This window comes from Myotis nattereri (assembly GCF_964212035.1).
Source record: "Myotis nattereri genome assembly, chromosome: 17".
NCBI lineage: Eukaryota > Metazoa > Chordata > Mammalia > Chiroptera > Vespertilionidae > Myotis > Myotis nattereri.
In genome coordinates, this window is record NC_138092.1 from 28,865,755 (window position 1) to 28,893,648 (window position 27,894).

At 43.0% G+C, this 27,894-nt stretch overlaps 1 protein-coding gene across 2 annotated transcripts in view; it reads left to right on the forward strand.

Moving 5' to 3' along the window:
- The window catches only part of LYN (LYN proto-oncogene, Src family tyrosine kinase), a 104,606-nt gene that overhangs the window by 30,279 nt on the left and 46,433 nt on the right, over positions 1–27,894 (forward strand). Inside the window, exon 2 of one of the 2 annotated variants that reach the window (XM_081111585.1) lies at positions 26,493–26,566. In XM_081111585.1, the coding sequence (XP_080967711.1) occupies positions 26,498–26,566 (69 nt within the window). In that variant the 5' untranslated portion in view covers positions 26,493–26,497. Of the gene's footprint in view, positions 1–26,492; positions 26,630–27,894 lie in introns of both variants that reach the window. The other variant, XM_081111584.1, reaches the window with a different exon arrangement.

A 27,894-nucleotide genomic window follows, 5' to 3' on the forward strand; every position in this document is an offset into this window, starting at 1 on the left:
AATCAATAAATAAAAGTTCTAAAAAAAGGAAACTAAAAATAATGTCATATGGTGAGGTCCAATGAATCTGCGACTGAGGCATTAACCTTGTGTGTACGTGAATTCAGCCAACCCTGACACTCGGGCTGTCTGCTTTTCTCCAGGGCCCTGAAGCCTGTCTACCATGCCTCTGTTGTGGCACCGGTCACGTCTCATCAGCATGAGCGCTCATCTGCCTGTTTCTCCCACTCTTCCCTGTCCTCCCGAGGGCCGAGACTGCCTTGCTCACCCTTGTTTTCCGGGCATCCATGTAAGGCTTTCATGAAAAATTGCTGAACACCAAGTGGTTCCCGTGTCAGAACTTGGCTTGGCACAGTTCCAAGTTTTTCTTAAAGAAAGTATGTGCCCATATTTTTCAGAACTATATCTGTAAAATGGTAAAAGAAACTGTGAGAGAATTTAGAACCCTGAAACGGGGAGCTTTTAGTAGGACTTCCTAGAACCATCTGCTTCTATCTGACATGCATGCATTATCTCTTTTCTTCTTCTTCTTTTTTAAAAATATATTTCTTTATTGATTTCAGAGAGGACGGGAGAGGGAGAGAGAGAGAAACATCAACGATGAGAGAGAATCATTGGTCGGCTGCCTCCTGGAGGCCCCCCACTGGGGATTGAGCCCGAAACCCGGGCACGTACCCTCGTCCGGAATCGGACCTGGGACCCTTCAGTCCTCAGGCCAATGCTCTATCCACTGAGCCAAACTGGCCAGGGCTCTTTTCTTCTTTCTTGCTGGAGTCAGCTTGTGGATCCCCACCACCCGCCCTGTGACTTAGGCGCTTGCCTTCCTCCTGTGCCTGTGGTTTCCTGTCCTGCCTTCTAAATGGTCTATCTAACGAACACCAAAGGGCTTGGATGACCACTGCAAATATTTCATTCTCCAAGCAGCTCAGAGAAGTGGAAACTAAAACTTCACACTTTTTTTCTTCAGAAACCCCACAATCCCAAGGAGTAAGGAGGATGGGGACACAGCGGGAGGAGTTATCCGATGTGGCTGTTTACAGACATGGCCTTACTGCTTTTTAGCTGGTTCACAGATGTCCAAGAGCAGCCCCTTGTTCCTCTCCTAAGCCTGAAAGCCAAAAATAGGGTTATATGTGATAAGAGCTTCCATTTCCTGATAAACAGTTTGCACCATTTTTAATTGCACATTCCCGCTTAGACAGTTTGCAGTCTAATGTTGTGCATTTTCTTCACAGTGAGGCTACCAGCGTACATCCACAAGACTGCTTCGCTTACTGTTAAAAAGTCCCTGCTTGCAGCTTCCCTTGTGGTTTTCATCTTGTTCAGTTGAATTCAGCTGATGGCATCTCTGCTTTTCATACCATTTATATCAACCCCTTGGTCTTTTGGCTTTCTACCAAGTGTTAGAAATCACAAGTTTGAAATCCAATGAAACACTCAAGTAACTGTATCAACCAACATCGCTCTTGATGACTCTGAGCTGGGGGGGGGGGGGGGGGCAGGCCGAGAGGAAGGGGCAGCAACATTGTGCCACAGATGGAAATGTGAATTCGCTGCTTGATGGGAAAAATTCTGAATTGGGTACAGGAAAGGTTGTTTAAGGATGTCAGCATATTCTTGTCAAAGTCGGACATGCAAAAGTGAAGAAGACGCCTTAGGATGTAAGGAAATCTCATTTTAGAGTTGGGAAACTCTTCATTCATTCATGAGCAAATAGACATTGAGGGACTGGTAAATGCCAGGTGCGGTTCTAGGTGCTTCCGGAGACCGTGAACAGAAGCCAGTCTTTGCTCTAATGGTGCGTGCATTGCCAGTGGGACAAAAGTACAGTGTGGTAATCAATACCTTCAGGTTGGATGAAGGGCCCTGGGGAAAATAAGACTGAGTCCTGGGATAGAGGGTGTGTGGCTGATGGGGGATGCTCCTTTAGCTAAGCTGGCGGGGCAGGCCGGGGCAGTATCTTAGCTGTGATCTTCATGATGTGGAAGACAAGGACAGGGGAGGATTCTAGGCATAGGGGGCAGCAAGTGCAAAGGTCCTGAGGTGGTGATGAGCTTGGGTGTCTGCAGAGAAGAAGGCTCCCATGCTGCAGCCAGAGGTGGGGGGCGGGGGGAGGGGGTTGGAGAGGCAAGCAGAAGGCTGTCTCCAACCTTCTCCACTCAAGGCCCTTAAAGACCTTGGGAAAGAACTTAAATTTTATTCTAAATTCTGAGGAAAGCTGTAAGAGGGTTTTAATCAACAAATGAAGATTCAGTTGTGTGGGGCCAGAATCAGCAAATGAAAATGTAAGATGTGGCCTGGCCAATGTGGTTCTGTGGTTAGAGTGTTGCCTGGCACACCAAAGAGCCAGAGTCTCAATTCCTGATCTAAGGCGTACACCTGGGTTACAGGTTCAATTCCATGCCCAGTCAGGGAGCGTGCGTGCGGGAGGCAGCCAATGGATGCGTCTCTCTCACACCAATTTTTTCTCTCTCTCTGTCTGTCTGTCTCTCTCTCTCCCCTTCCCTCTCTCCCTCTCTTCCACTCTTTCTAATAATCAATGGAAAAAATATCATCCGGTGAGGATTAACAAACAAACAAAATGTAGGAAGCCAGCAGGTTAAATGTAAATTTCAGATAAGCAATGAGTAAGTTCTTAGTATGTTTTATGCAATATTTGGAATGTACTTATACTGAAAAGTGATTTGCTGTTTGTGTGGCATTCCAGTGCCACTGGGTGTCCTGTGTTTACCTGGCAGTGTGAGTGCCCTGCAGGAGGCTGTAGTGGCGGGGCTGAGGAGGGCTCAGATCGGGGCCAGGCTATATGTGTTGATCGAGAGACCTTGCTGGTGAGTTGGATTTGGGGAGGGATAAAAAGAGGAACCAAGGATGACTTTTAGATTTTCATCCTCAGCAGCTGAGGGTGCCTTTACTGAAATGGAGAAGATGGGAGGATGGGTCCAGTGTGCTGTGATGTGGACAAGTCTTATTTAAGGGTATGGTAGAGGTGACATGGATGTTGGATTCTGAGTGAGCTAGAAATCATGGTTTGTCCACCATCCATTCCCATCCCTTCCAGCCTTCTCCCCCACCTCACCCCTTCCCCATCTAAGTGTTTCTCTGCTCAAACAGAAGTAATTCAGAACAAAACATGACTGGCATGAGCTACTTCCTAAATGAACATTTAAATACCAGCCAGACTGTTGTTAAGAGAAATGGTGGGGGGAATAAATGTACGTCCTAGAAATTAAAGTAAAGAACATTTCTATCTCATTGTGTAACAGATTTCTGTGTGCCTCTTTTGCATGTCTCTTTAAGGCTACATTGAAGGGCATAATGAAACCCAACAATTTTTGCAGTGAGGTGATTATGTGGGCAGACAAGATCAACCAGACTCAAAGTGTTTTAGCCCCGACATTTATAAAATCCAATATTACAAGTAGAACCTACTATGGCTGCACTTAAGTAGCTTCTCAAATTTTAGCCCAAATAAGAAATTCTGTCGTTCTGAGGAAAAAGCAAGAGTACATAAGCACATCAGCCTTTGTGTGAAAAGTTTATTCATCTTGATTTTATTCTTATATATTAATGGAATTCTGTAATTAGATCTAAATCATTTAACCATTAGAAGAATTGATGATGCTACATATAAAAACTTGTCAATCAGCTGTGTAATGTAGTTAGTGGGAGATCTGCCTGTTGAAGCCACTTGATTAGATAAGTATTTTTATTACAGAGGGTTTGGGTGTAAAATGGTCTCATAGCCAGAGAAGGGTTTCCAAAAATCATAACTAGATGCATTCGAGACCTTTCTTCCTTTTTTCACCCTTCCTATTAAAATCTTCTAGTGAAGGATTTTACCAAAAATTCACACGAAGGTATAAACAGTTAATACAGTGTACTGTGTCGCTCTCCTCTAAAGATGCTCACATTTTAGTAAGGGACAAAGTGTGCCTAAGTCAAATCAGTGTAAGAATTACCTATACTGTTTGCTACCAATGTGCGCAACCCACATATGGATTCTAATTTGGGGTCTGCCTCGTGCAGGGCGCAATAACCTGAATTTTTAACAAATAGCCGGTCATTCTTGTGAACTAGCAAACCTGGAAAACACTTGAATGAAAGGATTGAAGGTCTAATTATTGAATTCTAACTATATTGCAGGTATGAGCGAAGGTGCCTTTTGAGAGGCTGGAGAAGAAATTGCACATAAATTATTTTATTAGTTAAAGAATTCAGCAAAGTTTGTTGAGTGTCTTCGAAGGGGCTTGGCAGTGTCCTGGGCACTGGCGACATTGAGTGGACTAAGATGCAACCAGTGCAGGGCCTGAGGTTGGTAGGGATGTGGAAGGAGAGGTGTGCATTTCTTCAGCACATTTTCATGCAGGACATGGTATTTGAAGTGGGTTATCTGAAACCGGAAGGAGGCTGTTTATTGGGAGGGATAGTCCAGGAAGAAAGCAAGGGCAGAGGCATGGAGGAGGGATGAAGGTCTGAGGGTGTTGGGTTTCCATGCGGCTGGTCTGTAGGATGGGTTGGAATGAGGTGAGTGGCTTATAAAACCAGGGAGGGAGGCTATTGTGAAGGGAGTTACTTGCCAACTTTATTGTGTGAGGAACGAGGAAATGAGTGCAGAGAGAATTGTAGTTGTTTTTGGAAAGATAACTGGGGCAGCTCGTGCAGGTTGGAGAGTGGGGGGTGGGAGAGTTGTGTGTGTATGTGAGAGAGAGAGAGAGAGAGAGAGAGAGAGAGAGAGAGAGAGAATGGCAATGTTCAGAGGGAGAGAGAATGGTATTGTTCCAGGTCGGAGAGATTTCAGTATAGCTCAGATGAGGTAGTAGAAGGGTCCTGGAGAAAGTCCTTGGGAGGGAGAGGTGGGTTGTGATTATTCAGGCACAAATCCTGAGGGGAATGGGGGTGGACACTGAATGTATCCTCAGGAGGGCAACCTGCTGCTCCCTAAAAGCCTGTTACGTATTTATCATAAAACTAGAGGCCTGATGCACGAAATTCTTGCAAGGGGCTCGGCCCTCACAATCACCGCGGCTTGCCTTGGCCCTCGCAGCCCCGGCTTCATCCGGAAGGTCGTCCGGAAGGTTGTTCAGCTGTCCGGTCTAATTAGCATTTTATGCTTTTATTATTATAGATATGCTGAGACGCCCCATACTCTAGAGTGCAAATGTTCCCTAAACGTGAGAGTGAGGAAGAAAAGAAGGGACTGTTTCTATCTGCTGGTCTGAGCCGTGGTCAGTTCCTTTGGCGCTCGGTTGTGATTAAGTGGGTGGATCAAGCTGATCAGCTGCCATGACCAGGGTCCTGGTGAGACCGCAGCGGTTCTGGCCATGCGAGTGCACTCAGTGACCAGCCCCAGCTCTGGGACCTTTCTCGGAGGCCTCCAGTCCCAATATTTTGGTGGAAATTCAGACAATAGTCACCACGGTGGTTGTGTGTGTGTTTTTTTTGTGCCTCCTCCCACCAGCAGCCTCACTCTCCCAGACGTGAGAAAATACCACACAGAACAAAATTCAGCAGATTTGCCTACTTGGTAAAACAAGAAAGGTCAAGGAAGTCGCTGTTCTTTTAACTCCCTGTCCCTGTTCATTTTGTTGGTCACAGCGGAGCCAAGTTTCAAATGCAGAAAAGGTGAACGATGCCAACGGATTGGTTTCAAGTGGGATTGAGGGCCGGCTAAACTAGAATTGGCCTGAGGTTTCACCTGCTTTGAATTAGGATAATGTAATAGTGTCCAATTAGACTGGACCAGTACAAATGGGTCTGCTAATTAGATGAAAAAGTTCCATTTTATAATACTTATCATATTAACCATGGGTTGATGACAGAGGCCGCACTCTGTCTTAAAGCCTTATCTACTGTTGTCTGTTCTTCCCTTTGAAGTGTGTCTTCTGATTGCAGTTGCCGTCATGCGGTGTTGCGGCTGCCAGTCTCCCTGGCATCTAGAAGTGGGTGCTGCCTGCTTTCGAATCGCATGCACTGTCCTTTGCCTGATCTTTTGTGAACTTTACGTACTGCAATTGCAGATATTCTCAAGCCTCTGATGTGCAAGGTTAATTATGTTAACAGTAGTTCATTTAAATATATTTTATTAAATTCAGATCCTTGGAAAATGGATACGTCTGTGAAAACAGAACCAAACCCCGAAGTATTTGAGGTTCTGCACTAAGATCCTGAAGGCTGGGATTCTGTTTTTTTCACTTCGCCATGTCCGTGTTGCTGGACCGCGGGCATCACTGTCTGGTCTGTAAAATAAGGAGGCTGGACAGGTTCCTCAGGGCTTCTAAAACTCTTGCAGGCATAGGAATCCCTGGAGAGCTTTCTGAAACCCAGAATTGCTGGCTCCACTGCAGAAAGTCAGATTCTGCAGGTTTGGGTGCGGCCTGAGAATTTGCATCTCTACACCATTCCTAGGCAATGTTGAGGTTGCTGGTCTAAATGACCTCTTACATATCCTCCAGCTCATACATTTTGATTGTGTTCCGCTGTAAAGCATTAAGAGGGGACTTGTAACATTTCCCGCTCCCATGTTTGTATCTGCCCAGTGCCGCCCTCAACTTCCACAGGCGTATTCTGTAATGACTCCTTGCTCCGGCACTCTCCTTTTAGTCTCACCCCTGTGGTCCCGTTTCTCTGTTCCAACAGCTCACCCCACCCACTAAGGAATCCTCTACCTGTCGTCCTGTGAAGGCCAGGTCACTCCCCACTCACAGCGTGGAGCCAGTCTGGAGTGGGTGATGGTGGACCGTGGTCCTCACTTTCACTGTGCAGGCTGAAGTGGGGACTCTTGTCTCCCCCAATACTCCTGAACTTCAAATGGTTCTGACCCAAGAGCATGCAGCCCAACTCTGGCTTCACTGTTTACACCTCTGTCACCCAGGAGAAGTTGCTTTACCTCTCTAAGCCTCAACTTTCTCATCTGTTAAATGGGGATGATATAGTAACTGAAGGACTATTGTAAGGATAGAATGAAACAGCCCATCTACAGTGCTTGACACAGTGCCAGGTACATAGCAAGTGTTAAGTAGATGTTAGTTTTTATCAGCTACTAGCAGGGCAATGTTTGAATTGGAAAGCAAGTTCAACACGGATTAGAGATGATGCTGCTGCTTACTCAAGTCCATTAAACTTACTTTGATAATAATTCTCCCTACTTCAAAAGAATATGAAGTAGTACTGCCAAAAGGAAAAAAAAAAACCAACCCACAACGTTTAAGATTAAACCAGAACAGAGATTATGATTTCTAAAATAACAGAATGGATATTCAATAAGTATATACTTATTGTATAAGTTCTGACATGCATATTTTTATATTACCTCTGAAATCACAGTTAATGCTATCATAACTTTGATTTATTTCGAAGAGTATCCATTCTTTTTCTTTTTTTAACAGTCCACAAAATAATGGTATAAAAATCGGTGTCTCTCAGATTCAGGAAAATATAGAACTTTGAGTAATCAATTTGGTAATTCTACTTCATGGTAAATTATTCCTTGTGAAAGCCGTATTTTTTAACCAAGACTTCAGAAAAAAATTTATTGACTTGATCACTGGCTAAAGAAGTAGTGGTTTTAAAGAAACATTTATTTTGTTTTTATGAGAAAGAGAACATTGGAGAGAAATATTGGGTGTGTTCAACATTAATGTGCTTTCAGTGTCAGTGAATTGGAATTGATGAGGTTGTTTCCCATTGTACACAGATAAACAGTCTTATTTTCTCATTTAAAAATAGTGCTTCTAAGGCTAAGCCTTCTACTTCTGGACTTTGTCAGCATCCTTGGGTGACAGAAAGATTTAGGCCTGATTTCTAAACATGATACCACTCTGGAAGGGCGTGTGCAAAATGTAGACCACAGAGCGATGGAGACATATTCATATCCACGGGCAGCCGGTTGTGGACTGTTACACTGGAACAATTGTTCTAGATGGGTATCCTGTCTTTGATGGTGATTCCTGAACCAGATGTAAAGGAAGATATAAATCCCTCATCGTGTTCCTGAATGTCACAGTGTCCCCACCCCTGAGAGAAGAACACAGCCTGACCTCCAGCTGGCTCTGTCCTAGAAATGTGGGACAGCGAACGCTGCCCTTCAGACTGTGCAGAATAAATGCTGCCTTAAGCTGTGTGTGTGTGTGTGTGTGTGTGTGTGTGTGTGTGTGTGTGTGTGTGTTGCATCAGATGGAAAAATTAAAAATCAGGTTTCTGTTCATTTGGAGTATGACTGAAGTCAGGGAGAGTTACGATTTTGAAACTACTCTTTAAAAGTTCTTATATATTGATACACTGATAATATTTTGCCAAACTTGAAGTTGAGGGAATGAGGAAGGAGAAGCTGATGCTAACAAGCTGGTGGTATGAACTCAAAAAAGAAGGAAAGGAAGAGTTCCCTAAGTATGGGCACACTGGATAATTCTCCTCCGTTAACACAAGACATAATGTACTGAACGCCTTGAGAACAGGGCCCTGTCTTATAGGGTTAGGCGGACACCGCCGGTGTCTCTCTTATATGTTCAACAAGCGAAAAAGATCGCGGCGTCACAGACGTGTAGAATTTGAGCTGGAAGACATGGATATTTTGTTTGGCTCATTTGTTTTCCAAGTGATGAGAAGACGTAGGCCCAGAAAAAGCTAAGGAATGTGTTTGGGATACTCAGTGGTGGAAACGGTAATAGATTCCTCCAGATTACCTGATTTGTCAAATATGACTACATAAATAAGACTAATCTAAACCAAATAACTTGTATTAGTTGACCTTTCCTTGGTTTCCATAGTAACCTCCTCTGACTAGCTGAAGCAAAAATGGGGAATTATTGAAAGGAAGCTGAGGTATTGCACAAAATTGCCCAGAATGAAATGAAGAGCTGAGCAAGCAAAACTGCAGTGGGAAGGAAGCCGGGTGGTCTGGGGACAGCAGCGGCTCGCAGATCTGCCGCTGATGCTGCCTCGGCTCAGCCCGCCCGCCAGTCTGTCTCTGACCCAAAGTGAGTGCGCATCGCTGTTTCCTTCACCCCCCGCCCCCGCGCCCCGTCACCCTGCTTTTCCTTCACTGCTTTTACCACCACCTAAAAGTCTTCCAGGTACTTGTTTAGATGTGGGGATTTTAAAACACCAATGACCAGGCCTAACCCCCAGAATTTCTGATTCAGCTGGTTTCTAGTACAACTAGGGTACATTTTTTCTTAAAAGCCCCAGGTTGTTCTGATGTACAGCCAAGGTTAAGGATCATGGCTTTATAGATTTCTAGAGCAAACACAGAATGTAGGCCTATAGCCAGTGCAGCTGAACATGTGTTTAAGAGAATTAAGAATGAAAGATCTAGGAAGGATTGTTAAGGAATAATAAGGCATTTGTAGGGAACCACACATAAGTGATGTGGACAAGAGCCCTCCCAGACTGACTGCTCGCTCTGCACCGTGAGTGTATTGCTTCAGTTCATCCTTACAGTGGGGTAGGTAGCAATATCCTCATTTTCCAAGTGAATCCACGGAGGGATGAAATGACTTCCCAAAGTCACGCAGCCGCTTGGGACTCAAACCTAGCCCAGGCCCGCAGTTCTTTGACAAACACCACCACTGGGCCGAGTGCACTGAGCTTCTGAGCGACACTCTCACAGGTTCCCTCCTGGGGTTATGCAGGGGCTGGCAAGGTTTCTCCACCTGGCCAGAGGTTCAGACCAGGGGAGGTCGCTGTAGTGGTAACAGATGGCATGAGTAAGACATTCCTGACTGAGACTGTTGAGTGCTGGGAGGTGAAACTGATACCGTGGGAGAACACACTCTTAGCAGAAATGCAAGGCAAGAAAGAGGATCTCAGTTATTGCAAGAAAAGCAGAATTTGCTGGCGTTCCCGGCTGGCTAGTTAACGGAAATGTGAAGAATGTGTGTGAGATTCTGAACCAAGAGATGTTGATTTTTGTCATTTTAGGAAACAGATATAATTTGGTGTCTGCACTTTTAGAGTTTCGGTGAGAGGAATGGGAAGCATAACTTTGAATGATCTGTTAATACAGTACTTTTTATACAAATAATGGAATAGGATAAGCTCCACTGAGGAGACCAGGAAACCTCTCCTCTATCAGGGTGATTTGGAAACAAATTGCTTAAAAAAAATTTTTTTTATCATTATTGTTGAAAATATTACAGATGTCCCCCCCCTCTTTTCCCATTGACCCCCTGCTCCCTGCACCCACCCCTCCCAGGCTTTCCTTACACTGTTGTCAATGTCGAGGAAACAAATTGCTTTTCACAGGAGGGATGGATGCAGGCCTCTGCAGAGTCTTGAAGAAAGAATCTGTAAACTTTTGGAGCTTAACCCCATTAGGCAAATTTAGCTTCCTGGTTTCAGAAAGAGAAAACACACCCACAGAAAGAAAAACCCAGGTCTGTGGGAACAAGGGACTTCCTCCTCCTGGGGCTGCTTGAAAACCCTCATCTGTCAGCCCCGAGTCCCTTTCCTGCCAGCGTGAGGCTGGCTGGGGCACGGCCAAGAGGCCAAGGGGCAATGAGGAGAGGGAAGGTGCCAGTTTGGACAAGTAACTGAATACACACTGGCTGAGGTGTGTGGCTTGGGACATGGCTCTGAAGACAGAGCAGCTGGTTAGAGGCAGCTTTGTGGTTCTGTGTACCCCGGAAAGGGAAGGACCTGTGTGTGTCCCCACTCTTTGCTCCTCTGTCTCCTTTGTCCTTCAATCTAAAATGCCTTGGGACCAAAAATAGAAACCCCCCCTTTTTTTTTCAATAAATTCCATTGATTTTTTACAGAGAGGAAGGGAGAGGGACAGAAAGTCAGAAACATGGATGAGAGAGAAACATCGATCAGCCGCCTCCTGCACACCTCCCACTGGGGATGTGCCCGCAACCACAGTACATGCCCTTGACCGGAATCGAACCCGGAACCCTTCAGTCCGCAGACCGAGGCTCCATCCACTCAGCCAAACCGGTTAGGGCCCCACCCCCTTTTTTTAAATCCTCCCTTGAGAATATGTTTTTATTGATTCAAGAGAGAGGAAGGGAGAGAGAGAGAGAGAGAGAGAGAGAGAGAGAGAGAGAGAGAGAGAGAGGAACATCAATGTGAAAGAGAAACACCAGTTGGCTGTCTCCCATACGTGCCCCAACTGGGGATCGAACCCTCAACCTAGGTATGTGCTCTGACTGGGAACCGAACCTGCAACCTTTTTGATGTATGGGTTGACGCTCCAACTGACTGAGCCATGTGACCAAGGCCCAAAAAATAGAATTCTTTTTTACTCAGTGACACAATCAGAGAAAAAAGTCCAAGCCAATTAAAAAAGAAATACCTGCAAATGGCACAGAACTGGTTTTTCTGCCAAATATCAAGGATTTAGCAGACTAATTGAGCCCAGTGTGAGTAGGGGAATGGTTTGAAATCTGGGCCACTTAACTCACAGTAAAGCAAAGGGAGGGCTAGAATTGAGGTGTAGATGGGGGAGTTCATCAGAAAGTATCTGGGGTGCTTTAGTTGTTAGTAGAATCCATACTTATAAAGCCTTCTTAGCAATCCTTATTTAACAGTTTTGTTTGTGTAAAAGGTCATACGAGCCTTTCTTCACTTACGTATGATAATATCACTATAATCTGGCTCTCCTTGTTTTGGGGGACAGGGAGGGAAAACAGGAAGTAACATTGTTCACTTGTTGTGAGTGAAGCATTGAACACATGCTATTTCATTTAATCCCCACAGTAACCCTTGAAGGAGGAGTATTATCTACATACATTCATCAGATGAGTAAAATGAAGTTTAAGTAACTTGCTGATGTTTCTATGGCTAATAATAAATAGAGGAACCAGATTGCACTCAGATTTCCTCATCCTGAAGCCCTTTGCTACTTCATGTCAGGAAGATTATTTTTTTAAAGTAGAGATTTCTTAGCCCAAATTCTTGAAATGATCACAGATTCTCGATTAATGGGGACATTTTGGTTGTTGTCATGGTCTAGATATGTCTAAAACAATTTTGGGAACTAACATTTACTGATCATCTATTATAGTAAACCAAATAGATTGTGGCTAATGAGAAAACAATGGGCCCTACTGATAGAATTGCTTCTGGTTGCAAAGTATAGTCAATGGGATTTCTAAGTTCAACTTTCATTCAACAAATGGTGCTTAATTGCTGACTTGGTAGCTGGGTGGTGGTTCTGTGTATGTTTCAGTGTGGAAGCAGGCGGTGGAATAGAAAGTGCCTACCCTCCAGGAGTTTACAGTCTAGTTGAGGAGAGAGCCTTATACACATTAACAGACAGACAATCCAAAAGTTGCGTGATGACATAAAGCAGTGCTGAGAAAGATGTTCTGGGGCTTGTAGCTAAGTTCCATATTGATTGTAGAGAGAAGAAGCCAGACGGAGAGAAGGCTGTAGGTGGTGGGGGACCAGGCAAGATTGGGTGTGAGTTAGGCTAGGGAGGACGAGTAGATTTGCCTCAATGGGTAGGAGCCAAGACACAAAGGCAGGATGCTGCTGCCCTGTCAGTAAATACAAGTATCTGTCCATGACAGGATCTGTCCTTTAGGAGTAACATAAGTGAGAAGGCGAGGTAGACTAGGACCAGGCTCTGAGGGGCTGTGGCTGGCAAGTTAAATATTTGAGAATTTTGTCTCGTTGGCAATGTAGTGATATTGGTAGCGGTGTTAGAGGTGATGGTGTAATAGTAATAATAGTACCTAACATTTATTGAGCATTTATTCTAATGGTTACTCTATCCAACCAATGAATGCTTGTAGAACATCTGTAAGTGCCAAATACTGTTCTCTGTGCTGGCACTACAACAGTGTACAGAACTAACACAAATCTCTGCTCTCACAGGGTTCGCAATCACGTGGGGACAGGTGATGAAATAGGTCTTGTAATGTGTTGTAATCTAAATTCTCATAATAATGCTGTGGAGAAATATACATAGAGAAGTGATCAGGAGGGAATGAATGAGAGGACATCATGGTGTTAGAGCTTGGTTCTTTGTATAGGCGTGTATTAACTCATTTAATTAGCTAAATAATAGAAGGCAGTCTTTGAAGGTTTTTGAATGTAAAGCGACATGAGGAAAATATAATTCACAAAGTTGAGCAAAGAGTAGGGGAAAGACTGATACCTTTAAGACAAGCTAGGAGGCAACTGCAACAACCTAGATAGTTATATATATTTATTCTTAAATGACCACTGCTAATGTGATGCACTAACTCGATGTGTATGCCTGTGCCATGCAACTTCTCAACTCTTGGATTCATATTTGGACACCAGCATCCTCCCTTTCTATTCCATATTTATCTTCACCTTATACATACTTGGTTTTTATCACAGCAACTATAGAAAACCTGGCTTTGTACAGGTCTGAGGTTGTTGATAGGAATACAACAGGATGTAATACTAAAACATTGAGAGGGTAGTTATCATGATGTCTGATAGATGCCATGGTGTTTCCCTTGAAATTTGGAAATGTCCCCCAGGCACCTCTGTGAATTTGCTGGGGTTCCTTGGCACGCAGTTTGGGAAACATTGTACAGGCCTGTTCTCTACCATCTCTTTATCTTCTCCTCAATCTTATGACACTTCTTGGCCATCCCTATTTTAAGAAAGTAACTTTGGCCAGAAACACCAATCAGAAAGGATATATGCACCCCTATGTTCATAGCAGCACAATTCACCATAGCTAAGATTTGGAAACAGCCTAAGTGCCCATCAGCAGATGAGTGGATTAAAAAACTGTGGTACATCTACACAGTGGAATTCTATGCTGCGGTAAAAAAGAAGGAACTCTTGCCCTTTTCAACAGCATGGATGGAACTGGAGAGCATTATGCTAAGCAAAATAAGCCAGTCAGAGAAAGATAAATACCTCATGATTTCACACATTTGTGGAATATAGAGAACAACATAGACTGATGAACTGGGACAGATCCAAAGACAGAGAAACAGCGATCAGACTATTAATCCCCAGAGAGAAAGTAGGGGAGGGTGGGGGCAAGGGGAAGAGATCAACCAAAGGACTTGTATGCATGTATATAAGCCAAACCAATGGACATGGACAACAGGGGGATGGGAGCATGAGTGGTGGGGGTGGGGGGGCAGATGGGGATTTAATGGGGGGGGATGAGGACACATTTGTAATACCTTAACTAATAAAGAATTAAAAAAAAAAAACACTAAAAAAAAGAGAAAGAAAGTAACTTTGAACCCAGCCTTGGCTTCCCATTTCCTCTTTTTCACTTTTACACTCCTGGGCTAAGTTTAAAGTGACTCTCTCCAACCCACTTCTCCTCTCTAACACTAACGCGATTTAAGTCACTGAGTTGTCTTCAACCCCAGTCCAGAGAATGGTTTCCATTCTCATTCTAGCTTGTGTCTTTTGTGTTTAAAGCCTTGACCCTGTGACTGCTGGTCTTCCAGGTTAGAATCGCTGCCTGGCTTTTAACCATCATACTTTTTACCACAAGTTCATGTAGGTACCAGGCTGGGGAAGAAGGGCTTTCTAGGCCTTGATCTCCCTTGGATACATTCAAGCTCCACTGTCACCCCATGGGGATGAGTGCTATTACCCCGTTCATGTCTGAGGAAGCTGCAGCTGCTGTAACAGCAAGGATCACAGCAGGACAGAACCATCTAGATCAGTGGTTCTCAACCTTCCTAATGCCACGACCCTTTAATACAGTTCCTCATGTTGTGGTGACCCCCAATTTCATTGTTACAAATTGAACATAATTAAAGCATAGTGATTAATCACAAAAACAATATGTAATTATATATGTGTTTTCCGATGGTCTTAGGCGACCCCTTTGAAAGGGTCGTTCGACCCCCAAAGGAGTCGCGACCCACAGGTTGAGAACTGATGATCTAGATGTTGCTGTCTCCCAGTGAATGGGAACATGGAAGAAGCCACTCCGGGTGGGGGTGACTGGTATAAGTGGCTCATTGTGTTTGGCTTTTAATTTTGCAACTATATTTTTGTAAAAGTAAAACATTGTGGTTTGTTGTCGATATTTTGGCAATGGAAACGAGAAAAATAAAAACTGACTCACCATAGAAGCATAGAAGTGTTTTATTTCAATTTTGATCTAGTTTGATCTTAATATTCCTTTCTAAACTTTTTCTACAAATGTAATCATAATGTATATGAAGCTTTTTATCTCGCTTTGTAAAAATTGCATTGTAAGCACTTTTTATTTAGTTACATAGTTCTTTTAGCCACCCTGAAAATATTAATTCTTACCACTTTCAAAGTGATACGTGCACATAATTTAAAAACCAGAACAACTAACAAGCGTCAACATAAAACAGCAGGCTCCTGCCCTACCTTCCTAGCTGCTCAACCCAGTTTTACTTACTAGATCCAGCCGCTTTTGTAACCTCAATGTCAACAGCTCTACTTTGAATGGTGCCATGAAGTTCATGTACCTGCTGCCATATTATTTTTTACTTATTTTTGACTTACGGAACTATTGGTTGGCAGTAGTGGGTCTGCAGGATTACTAAGTGATGATAAAATCCTGTTCATATGCAGATATCTGTGTGTAAACTCAGGGCTACATTAGCAGATATATGTTGTCTTGCCATTTTTAAAAGCCTAATCTGTTGTACTTTGCATTTATTGTAAATGGCTACACGTGTCGTGTTAGGAATAATGACTTTATTATTAAACATCAATAGGTTGCTCTGCTCTTACCAGCTATTTTCCTAAGCTACAATGGTGTAAGTTTGGGAATTAAGAAGATTTAATGAAATCCCATTTTGTTTCACATCATAATTATTAAGGCAGAGCAGGCAACAGCCTGCCCTTGGTAACTGTAAAGAATACTGGATGGTAAGGAGGAACACGCTGTGTGGATGTGTGCAACTTTTTTCAGCAGAAATAATATTTTAAGGCAATAGTCTTTTCAAAATTGAGGATCTGTTTTAATGGAAGGCAAAACATTTGTCCAATCTGAAGAGAAACCAGAGTATATCTGTTTTCTGAAATACTGACTCAAAAGTATGTGGACCAGTGCCTACTCTGTCACAATATACTTTAAAGGATGAATAGACTTTATTTTTTAGAGCAGTGTTAGATTTACAGAAAAATCAAGTGGAAAGTACAGAGAGTTTCCCATATGGCATTCACCAACCCACCCAGTTTCCCCTAATTAATAACATCTTGCATTATTAGTGTGGTACATCTGTTATAATTGGTGAGCCAATATTCATACATTATTATTAACTAAAGTTCACAGTTTTCGGTAGGATTCACTCTTTGTGTTGTACGTTCTGTGGGTTTTGACCAATGATTCGTGGCATGTATCCACTGTGACAGTATAATACAGAATAGCTCACTGCCCTCAAAATCCCCTGTGCTCCTGCTCTTCATCCCTGCCTCCCTCCCTCCCTCCTCTTGAACTCCTGGCAACCACTGATCTTTTTTGCTTTCTCCATAATTTTGCTTTTTCTGGCATGTTATGTAGCTGGAATGATCCAGTATGTAGCCTTTTCAAATGGGCTTCTTTTACTTGCCAATATGCATTTATATTTTCTCTGTGTCCTTTTGTAGTTTGATAACTCATTTCTTTTCAGTGCTAAATAATACTCCATTGTTTGGATGTACCACAGTTTGTTTATCCATTACCTACTAAAAGGCATCTTGGCTGCTTCCAAGTTTTTGCAATTGTGAATAAAGCTGCTAGAAATATACACATACAGGCTTTTGTATGAACTTAAATTTTCAGTTCACTTGGGTAAATATCAAGGAGTACAATTCCTGAGTCATATGTGAAGAGTATGTTTCTTTTGATCTTCTAGGAATTTTGTAGTTTTTTTATTTTACATTTAGTTCTGTTATCCATTTTGAGAGCCACTTTAGGTGAAAAATGTGAGATCTGGGTCTAGATTAGTTTTTGTGGATGTCCAGTCTTCCAAAGTGGCTCTACCATTTTACATTCCCCCAGCAATGAATGAGAGTTCCTGTTGCTACACCTTCTCACCAGCATGTGGTGTTGTCAGTGACTTGGATTTTTGACATTCTAATAGGTATATGCAAATATATCTTGTTGTTTGAATTTGCAGTTTCTTGCTGACATATAATGTGGAGCATCTTTTCATATGCTTATGTACCGTCTGTACATCTTCTGGTGAGGTGTCCAGATCTTTTGCTCATATTAAGTTGGGTTGTTTGTTATTGATTTTTAAGTGTTCTTTGCATAGTTTGGATGCCAGTCCTTTATTTGTGTTTTGCATAAATTTTCTCCCAGTTTGTGGCTTGTCTTTTCATTTTCTTAACTGTCTTTCATAAAGCAACATTTTTTAATTTTAATAAAATCTAACAACAATTTTTCTTCCATGGATCATTCTTTTCTTTCATGGATCTAATAAGTCATCTAAATTTTCTCCTATGTTATCTTCTAAAAGTTATAGTTTTGCGTTTTACCACTAGATCAGTTATCCATTTTCAGTTGATTTTCATTAAAAAATGTGATCTCTGGGTCTAATTAATTTTTGTGGATGTCCAGTATTTCCAGCACCATATGTTGAAAAGACTACCCATTCTCCATTTAATTGACTATGCTTTCTTGTTAAAAATCAATTGACTACATTTCTGGGGGTCTATATCTGAGCTATCTGTTTTGTTCACCATATATTTCTAAATGAGGAGCTTTTGTTGTTATCTTCAGTGAAAATAAAGTCTTTTAGTAACTAATTTTGGCTTGACTTCTTTGAGCCTGAGTTGCCTAGTAAGGGGGGATAGGTAGAAGAGACCATTCTTACTATTTCTTCCAGCTTTATCTCATGAGACTAATTTATATTTAAGTACACAGTCAGGGCCATGATATTTTTACAAAAAGTTTCTCGGTCTATTCCAGCAGACACCGGATCTGTGTGTGGACTGGCAGAGTGGCATACATTTGTTGAACAAGATTTCTACATGAAACCCTTAAATTGTATAATGGATTATTTTAAACCTGTCTTTCACTGATGACTAACAGTTGTTTGTACCCAATCTGTAAGAGAAAATATCAATGCTTAAAGTCATTACTAGTAATTAAAACATCAGATGCCCTGCAACTTTTATCAGGGGACACGTCACAATATCTGGAAACATTTTTGGTTGTCACAACTGGAGATTAGGAGGAGGAGAGGGGTGTTACTGCATCCAGTGGATAGAGGCCAAGGATGCTGCTAACTACCCCACAATGCCTAGGACAACCCCGCACACCAATAACTTTTTGGCTCAAATTGTCAATAGTGTTAAGATTGAGGACCACTCTTGTAGAGAAGCAGATGTATTTATATCCCCGGGCACGTTTTCCTCTTTGCTAAGCCTCTAGATAACCTGGACTTCCATAGATTTGCAGTCCACCTCCAACCTTTGTGCAGAAACTGATGGCATGATAGAACTGCGGGCTTCTTTTAGCTGTCTTGGACTTAGTTTCACGTTTTCCTGGTTTCATAATAGTTTCTCTGATGTTCTGGGAATTTATGAAAAGCTGACAACTCAGAAAGCGGGATTTCAATACATAATTATATACATTTTTCAGTGTAGGTGGCTATGATCATTGATCATAAAAATATGAGGCTAGAAAAACGTTGGGGTTTAATACACTTCTTGGTTTGTTGTACATAGTCATTGGACTCCACTATTAATGTCCTCTCTGGTCCTTTAAACGACACACTACCCTGTGACGCATAAGTTTCCATGAGCTCATCTTGTTTTCATAGTGTTCCCTTTTATTGTTAAGAGAAACAAAACCCAAAAAACCCCCACTGTTTCAGCAATCCCCCCGTTTTCTTCCTCTGTGTGAAATTGCTCAACTAAGAGTTATGCAAATGGGTTCAGCCATGTGGGAGAGGCTTCTGTCTGCACACTGAGCCAGGGGAATCGCACCCCTATCTTTGCTGTATTTGCTGTCAGTTACGCACTTGTCATAAGTTCAGGGCCCCGGCCTTCTCTTTTGCTACTAAAGCCCTTCCTCCCTTCGCTCCAGCCATTACCAGCTCTCCTTTTCTGCCCCTCGCCTCATTCCAGTCATGGGCCCTTTGCACAGCCCGTTTCTTCTGCCTCCCCTTCCAGGGGTGGGCAAACTTTTTGACTCGAGGGCCACAATGGATTCTTAAACTGGACCGGAGGGCCGGAACAAAAGCATGGATGGAGTGTTTGTGTGAACTAATATAAATTCAAAGTAAGCATCATTACACAAAAGGGTACGGTGTTTGTTTGTTTTTTTAGTTTTATTCATTTCAAACAGGCCGGATCTGGCCCGCGGGCCGTAGTTTGCCCACGGCTGCCTTAGACCTTCTAACTCTGCTAAGACTCAAAGAGAAGGGGGCTGGTAGGTATCAGCTAGACCTGCGGCTCATGTTCTCATGGGGGCTTCGGGGGTTGCCATGTCCTGAGACGCCAGGCAGAGCTTTGGCCGTCCCTCCAGAGCACGCTGCATCTCTTGCGCACCCAGCATTTTTCCTTACGTCTGGGAAAAGTCTCCATGATTTGTCAACTTCTGCTCATTGCCTTTTAAGTTCTTAGCAAGGACTGTGGCCCCACCTGCATCGTCTCCAAGTTCTTCACTCCCACAGAGTATCAGAGTTTGAAGGACCTTAGGGCGTGCATTCAGATTCTTTTATTTTTTTTTTAATTTCCAAACATTATTTGAATTTTTGCACAAGTTTATGTATATACATACACAAATATATGTGTTTATACTAGTATACTACATGTTATATATGTGTATAATAAAAATATATTGTATGGCAGTTGTAGATAAGTAATTTATACATATATACAAAATGAAAAATATCTTTTAAAATTTTAGAGTAAGAATAACTAAACATATTACCGGATGTCCTTCAATTTTAATATATAAGTATATAATAGGAAAATTTAAAAATTTAGAAAGGCAAAACCAGAAATACCTGTAATACCATCACCTATAGATGAACACTGTATTTTAGGATATTTCTTCCTATACTTTTTTCTATACATTTATATATTTTTCCCTCACAAAAATGCTACCATATGTACCATTAACTTTTATTTCACTTAAATATATTCTAAATATCTTTTAGGTCAATAAATATATACATATAAATATTTTAATGACTATATAGTGTTCTTTTGTGTTGAGGTATCATGTTATAGATCAATTTTTCTTTCTTTTACAGTGAAATGTTATTATTTTTCCTTTTTATTGAATTTATTGGGGTGACACTGGTCAACAAATTTATACAGGTTCAGGTGCACAATTTCACAGCACATCATCTGTACACTGTATTGTATGTTCATCACCCCAAGACAAGTCTCCTTCCATTGCCATTTATCCCTTCTATACACTTCTCCACTTTCCCCCACACTCCTCCTCCGGCAGTCACCACACTGTTGTCTCCATCCATGGGGCGTGGGGCTTCCCTTTTTTTTCTTTCTTTCTTTTTTGATCAATCACTCCACCCCATCCCCACCAGCAGCCCCCATCCCCACCTTACAGCTTTCAGCCTGTTCTCTCTGAGTGTCTCTCTTTTGCTTGTTAGTTCACTTCCTTCATTAGATTCCACATCTGAGTGAAATCATATGGTACTTGTCTTCTCTGACTGGCTTATTTTACTTAGATCAATTTTCTAAAAGCCAGTTTCCCGAAGGCCAATTTGATGAATTTATCAAATTTTCCAATTTACCAGAAGACTTATTTCTTTAATATTATTTCTATTTTTTTTTAAAAAAAACTATGCATTATTTTTAATATATATTTTCATTGATTTCAGGGGGGAAGGGAGAGAGAGAGAAACATCAATGATGAAAGGGAATTATTGATCAGATTTTAAACTAATTTCTAAAAATTCTTCAACACTGGCCCTGGTGGGGTTGGTTGAGCGTTGTCCCGTGTACCCAAAGGTTGCTGGTCAGGTCACATATCCAGGTTTTAGGCTCAATCCCCGGTAGAGAGCACGCAGAAGACAGCCAATTTATGTTTCACTCTCACATCAATGTTTCTCGCTCTTCCTTAGGGAGGGCTTTATGTTAGAGGCTGTTCAAATAAGAAAGCTAGGGTCTGGAGCCAAGACAGACTTGGGTTACCAGCTCGCCAACTGTCTCAACAATGGCTTTCTGAGGGCTTATAGAGGAAAAATATCAAGAATGTTTGAAAATGATTACCATAGTAAGTAAGGAGAAAAACCATAGTTGCCTAAATAAAGAGAGTGTTGCTACACACCCTTTTCAGTTCTTTTTCAAAGGAATTTAGGAAAATACAAAAGAAATTACAACCACTTAAGCTCAGGATTGATGGAGCTGTTGGTGGAGTTGAGTTTGGGCTCTCTCTTCTCTTCCGCCCTCCTGAGATACCAGGGAGGTCTTTCTGACCCCCTCTTCTGTGATAGGGAGTTTGGGGAAAACATGGCAGCTCTTTCGTGGACTTTGTTTCTCAAAACATGTCTTTAAAGTTTCGTTCTTGAAAGTAAGAAGGAACACAATCAGGAGACTTCTGTTTGGGTGGGCAAAGTAAATCTCTGGAGCTAACAGCTGGTCCTGGAATGCAAGTATGAAAACTGGACGACATTATTTTAGGGAGGAATGCCTAGGAAGGATCCTTGAACCAAACTCAACCTACTTTTGAAGCTCAGATCACGTGTTTGGGATTATCACCATCTACCTGTCTGTCCTTGGGGCTTCCTTACTCTTTCTCTTGTCTTTCTAAGCTCCCTAATTCAAAAAACTCTTTTGGGAAGGAAGCTCACTCCACAGAGAGCCTGCAAGGCCTGGGGCAGCTTTGAAGCTGGTAGACCAAGTTCACCTAAGACCTTCCATGACCTGCATGGGTTTATCTCTGGCCTTTGCTCTGCGCATCTGTGCCAAGTACAAAGTAGACAATTGCCTGCTCCTCCCTTTTCTGCCCTCATCCCTTTTGCCTCCTTCCCCCATAGACTTTTCTGGTTACTCCAGAGGGACCACTTGTATTGTTGTATTGCAAGATCAGGCCAGAGAAGGCCAGTAACAGGAGGAAGACTTCAGGAACACCCCCCCCCCCCCCAATGAATTGCCTTTGGATGAAAAAGTCACTTGTTGCTGGGAAAACTCAATGCAAATGAAAGTATTCCGTTTGGGAAGTTGTGGTGAAGTGTTGTTGTTTTTTACATTTTTGTTTCTTTTTGATGGTTGCTGGAATAAAAACAGAAAATACCTAAGTCATAATAAAAACAGAACATGGCCCTGGCCAGGTGGCTCAGTTGGTTGAGTATCATCCCATACAACAAAAGGTTACAGGTTTTATTCCTGATCAGGGCACATAGCTAGGTTTTTATTTAACTATTTTCATTATTAACCCAGAGTTTCCACCTGTAATGTCCCTTTATGTACTGTTAGAAAACGTGAAGGCACCGCCAACTGCATCACCCACAGCCCTTTACGTGGAGTCCATAAGAAACCTTACAATTCGCCCTAGCCGGCGTGGCTCAGTGGATAGAGTGTCGGCCTGCAGACTGAAGAGTTGCGGGTTCAGTTCCGGTCAAGGGCACATGCCCAGGTTGCAGGGCTAATCCTCCGTAGTGGGTGTGCAGGAGGCAGCTGATCGATGGTTCTCTCTCATCATTGATGTTTCTATCTCTCTTGCACCTTCCTCTCTGAAACCTTACAGTTCTGCAGGGCCTCACTTTTCCATCTGCTCCAGTTTCTCAGTTTCTTTTGGGGCTGCATTGTGGTTTGTACTTTGAATTGAACCTGGGACCCTTGAGTCCGCATTGTGTTTTCTGGCACCTTCCCCGCAGCATAAGGAACTGCAAGAGTTAGAGGCGGTCAGCAGAGGCCTCCCAGCCTGAGCAGCAGCACTGCCTGTGGAGCAGTGTTGTAGCTGTTTTCATCTACAAGACATTTGTTTCTCTGGTGTCCATGGTGATGGGGGAAGGGAAAACATGAACTCAGGATAAGGAAATGATAATCCATGGACTATCACCACCCCTCCCCCATCCACTGCTTTTTATTTTCATCCTTCATCTTCCTTTCCAGGGCCACTGCCCTGGGGATCCTTGTCATCTCTTTGTCTGGACACCCCCCTCCCCCGAGAGGCCTTTTTCCTGGAGTCCCCACTCCAGCCCTTCCACCTCCTTCTTCCTACAGAGTCCTCTCCCTGAAGTACAGATGTCCTCATGGCCTTTCCCCAGTTAAAAACCTTTCCACGGCTCTAAATAAAGTCCACACTACTTGACATGACATGAAAGTAAAACCCCGCAAAGCACTTTTCTGACCTCATCTCCTGCCTTCACACACACACACACACACACACACACACACACACACACACTACAGAGGTGTCTAACACTTTGAAAAGTTGTTTATAATATCCCCTTATTTCACCCCTCCAACTGTTTATTTTGAAAACTTCAAATCTCCAGAAAACAATGAAAGAATATCCTCACTTAAATTAAATTCACGAATTTTTTATTATTTTGCCATATTTGTCCCCTCTTTTCCCTCCACACCCCCTCTGCTTTTTTTTCATTTGGACTGAAGTGTTGAAAGTTGCAGACTCCCTGAGCCTTCATGCCCACACAGGTGGCATGCATCACCTGAGGTTGGACACTCTCAGCATTCCCACAATGCCATTACCATTCCTGTAAAACACACAGTCCCCTAATATCATGTTCAAACATTTCCAAATTTCCCCAATTATCCCAGCATGTGTCATCTTTCCCTGCCACGCCCCCCCTCCCCCATTCATTCAAGGTTCACACATTGTGTCTCTTTAGCCCCACCCCATCCCGTTGCCTGTATGTTTGTTATTTTTTTAAAAATATATTTTATTGATTTTTTACAGAGAGGAAGGGAGAGGTATAGAGAGTTAGAAAGATCGATGAGAGAGAAACATCGATCAGCTGCTTCCTGCACACCCCCTACTGGGGATGTGCCCAAAACCAAGGTACATGCCCTTGACTGGAATCGAACCTGGGACCCTTGAGTCCGCAGGCCGACGCTCTATCCACTGAGCCAAACCAGTTAGTCGCCTGTATGTTTTGAAGTATCCAGGCTAGTAGTCTTTAGCACACACTAAGGATTTTTCATTTTGTTCCTCTAACCTCTGTATTTCCTATAAACTAGAAGTTAGTTCTAGAGCTCTCTGTCTCTCTGTCTCTTTTAAAATAACAACTGGGTGGGAAGGGTCCTTTCCCTTTCCCTTACCCACCTTTAGCAAGAGGGGCCCAGGGGAGCATGTAGGAAGCCCCAAGGGCAGCAGCACCCAGAGCAGCTCCATCCATTCTTCCAATGTTCCCAGAGCCCCTGCTCTGAGCAGGCCCTGTTCTAGGGGCTGGGAGCTGACCAGAAATAAGCCACTATGTAATGGGATGTAGGTTGTAATAAGAAAGATAACAGTGTAATTTATGAGGCGTGGTCAGAGGGGTGATCTTTTCAGTCAGGTGGTTAGTGAAGATGTGTCTGCCATTCTTATAGAGAACTCGAAACAGGAGAGAGCTCGAGAGGGAGAGGACAAGGGAATGGGGGAGGGCGAGGGAGATGAGGCGCCTGTGGGGGAAGCGGAGGGGCAGCCCAGGCTGGTGCTGTTCCTGTATCTGCTTGCCCAACCTCCCCGGCTGGACTCCCCCCCCCCCCCGCCCCCCCCAGGCTCACTGTGTGCCTAGGGGCCTGCGCTGGGAGGCCTCTTCCAGAATGCACGATATTCCCTCATTTATACAGCACCGTTCTACAGCTGATTTTAACACTACTTTTGTGGGGGGGAGGACTAGTGAAAAAAGAACTCGCCTGTTTTTACCCATCAACTCTAAAACTCGTCTCGCTTATTTCCAAATCAACTTTAAAACCCATGTTCATTTCAGAAACTTTAGCATATGAAAAATACGTGCTGTTTTGAGTTAAAGAAGTACTTGCTTCCCCTTTATTTTGGGAACTACAGCTCACTAGTTTCAGAAAGAGGCGTGGCTGTTCTGTAGAGGCTCCACCTCAGCGGAGGAAATGATAAACAAGCCCAAGGGCCACCTGGACGCCTGCAGGACAACATGCACCCACATGTGAGCTGCGGCCACAGTGTGAGGGGGTGACAGTTAGAGAGGGGCTCTCGAGCTTTCTTAGAACAGTTCCTCCCCCGGGAGGTATTCCCGACCTGGTACCGCTCCGCCTTCTCCAAACTCTAAATCATCTCTCCCTCCTCTGACATTCTTGGCAGTGACCCCGAAATGGCCGGGCTTCAGAATGACACAGGTCACATGGGAGAAACCGCCCCCCACTCAGCCCCCTGAGAACTTCCTGGAAAGTGTCCAGGGAATCTGCTCTGTGGGGTCTAGGAGAGGCTGGTGAACATAGGATGTTCAGATGAAGCTCATAACAGATTTGACCAGGAGGCTATCCTGTAAGGCAAGATTCATATCTGATTTCAATTTTTAAAAACATCTCTTTAGTCCCCAGAGCACTCGATGTGGTGCCCTACATATCCTAGTAGCAGTTGAAATAAACAAATAAGACTTGAGCATTTAGAAGCAGGGTTATGTCACTCTGCACTGTTCAAGCACAAACCCCCTCTGGCCACAGGCCTTCCTCCGGAGTCTATGCACGGTCATGGCTTGCTGATGCCCTCCTTTGTCACTGTAGCTCTGCCATCTCTCCTGGTTTCCACAGTCACATATCTTACTGGGAAGCCTCCTGGGTTTGATCATTTGCATGTTCCTACAAAGCATCTTTTCTCCTATGCCTGTGTCTCCCTTTTATTTCCTGTCTTGGTGAAGGCCCCCACCATTTTCCCAAGCCATATTTATTTGGGGCCAGAGTCTCTGCATTCTAGTTCTTAATCATGCTTGCCTTCGAAGCCTCGAGCCCCTCACTCACCTTGCATGTTGTGTCATTCATCCTGGGGGGGGCGGGGGGACGGGGGGGGAGGCAAACAAACTCCTTGACATTGCACCTCAGGTGTGCCTCCCTCTCCTCTGCAGCCCAACTTCTGGCCTTCCCTACCGGGTTCACATTATAGAAATAGTTCCCTGACCCTTTAGAATGAACTGGTTCCTAAAGGACTGAGATTGAACTAGTTCCCTGTGAAGGGGGCCGTGTTATCTTAGGGTCAATACTTTGCATGTGAAGTTCCTTCTTCCTGGAATCCCTTTGCTGACTTGGCCACCTGGCTGACATCACTTCCATTTTGACTCACAGAGCATTTCCTGCAGGATGCTTCCCCTGACCACCGCCTTTTCCTCTTGCATGGGTTAGATGTCCTTCCCTAGATCTGGCGCATCCTCTATTGTTGACTCACTACTGTACTGTAAATTCAATTCACACGTGTTTGCCACAGAATCTGAGCATCTTTAGAGCAGAAACTATGTCTTGCTGACATGACATTGATGCACTATAAATAGTTGTTGAACAAATGAATATACAAGCACACTGGTTGGTGAACAATCCCCCGCATTTGAGTTTGTTAAACTCTCTGTGATAAGGAATAAATGTGTATTGTTTTTATTCTTCATTAATGGAGAGATTTTGGTTGCTTGATGCCAGTTCTAGGATGGTAAAACAATGTCATTGCTTTTATATTCCCACAGGAAATATGGGATGTATAAAATCAAAAAGGAAAGACCATCTCAATGACGATGGAGTAGATTTGAAGACGCAACCAGTACGTAATACTGACCGAACTATTTATGTGAGAGATCCAACGTCCAATAAACAGCAAAGGCCAGTAAGTAGATAGTCTCAGGAGAGAATTCCCACAGCAGGATCAAAACACCAAATCTGTAACATGCGCGTGCAAAAAAAAAAAAAAAAGCACATCAGTAACTTAGGCCTCAATTCTTGATATTCTTTGTAACTTAATCCTGTAAAAAGCCTGTAAACATTTGAGAGAAAACAGGTCACTTTATTGTACAATAAAGTGGCCCTTGGTCACCTTCTCTGTAGAGAAAAAATCATCATCCATATCACTGGTGTGAATACCCATTTTTTGTATATACACATGTCTATCTGAGCTTGTGTGACTTAGGACAGACAGTGAGATTAGTGCAATGGTCTGCAAGCAGAAAGAAATGCTGCATTCAAGTCAGAAGCTAATCCAGGTGCTGATATCTCCTTTACCCCATCTTGTCATTCTTCAACTAATTGATCATAGTACAGATACTGAAGCTGCAATGGCTTACTATAATTAAAAGATTTTTAAAAAATACACACACAGCTAACTCTGCCCACTAACCTTGGATGATCTGTACCAGAAATGTTATATGAGTGGCGTGCTGTTTGATGAATTTGGGAATGCTTGGCAAAGGAAGAACTAATGTCACATTTTATGGAAAAGAAGAACAAAGCTTGGATAATGACAACCTTAAGTGCACTTTATTTTAGAGGTTATATCCTTGCCATCAATTCTCTTGTTTTTTATTATCTAATCCTCACTGAGGATATGTTTTTATTGATTTTGAGAGAGAGAGAGAGAGAGAGAGAGAGACATCAATGTGAGAAACATCTATCAGTTGCCTCCCCTATGTGCCCTGACCTGGGATCAGACCCGCAACCTAGGTATGTGCCCTGACCAGGAATCAAACCCGCAACTTTTTGTGTAGGGGATGACGTTCCAACCAACTGAGCCACCTGGCCAGGGTGATTCTCTCTCTTTATGTAGAATAATATACATAACAAATCTAATGGTGTTTATGGAATTCCTCAGCATTTAACCTGGAAGCAGCTTAGTCCACGTTAACCCAAATACCTTGTTGTATAGTTTCTCTTGTCTGAGAAATGCCCTGGCATTCTAGGAGTGTATTATTGTTATCAAGACCTTCAGTCAGCCCTCTCCCCCTCTGTTTCCCATTATGCTACAGGTATGACGTATGTCAAAGTTGCATGTCATTGTTGAAATTGATAAGTCACTATTGATCTTCTTACAAAGAAGTGGAGATGAAGAGTGAATATATTTCTGGACATATATATTAATATGTCATTTTATATGGAAAC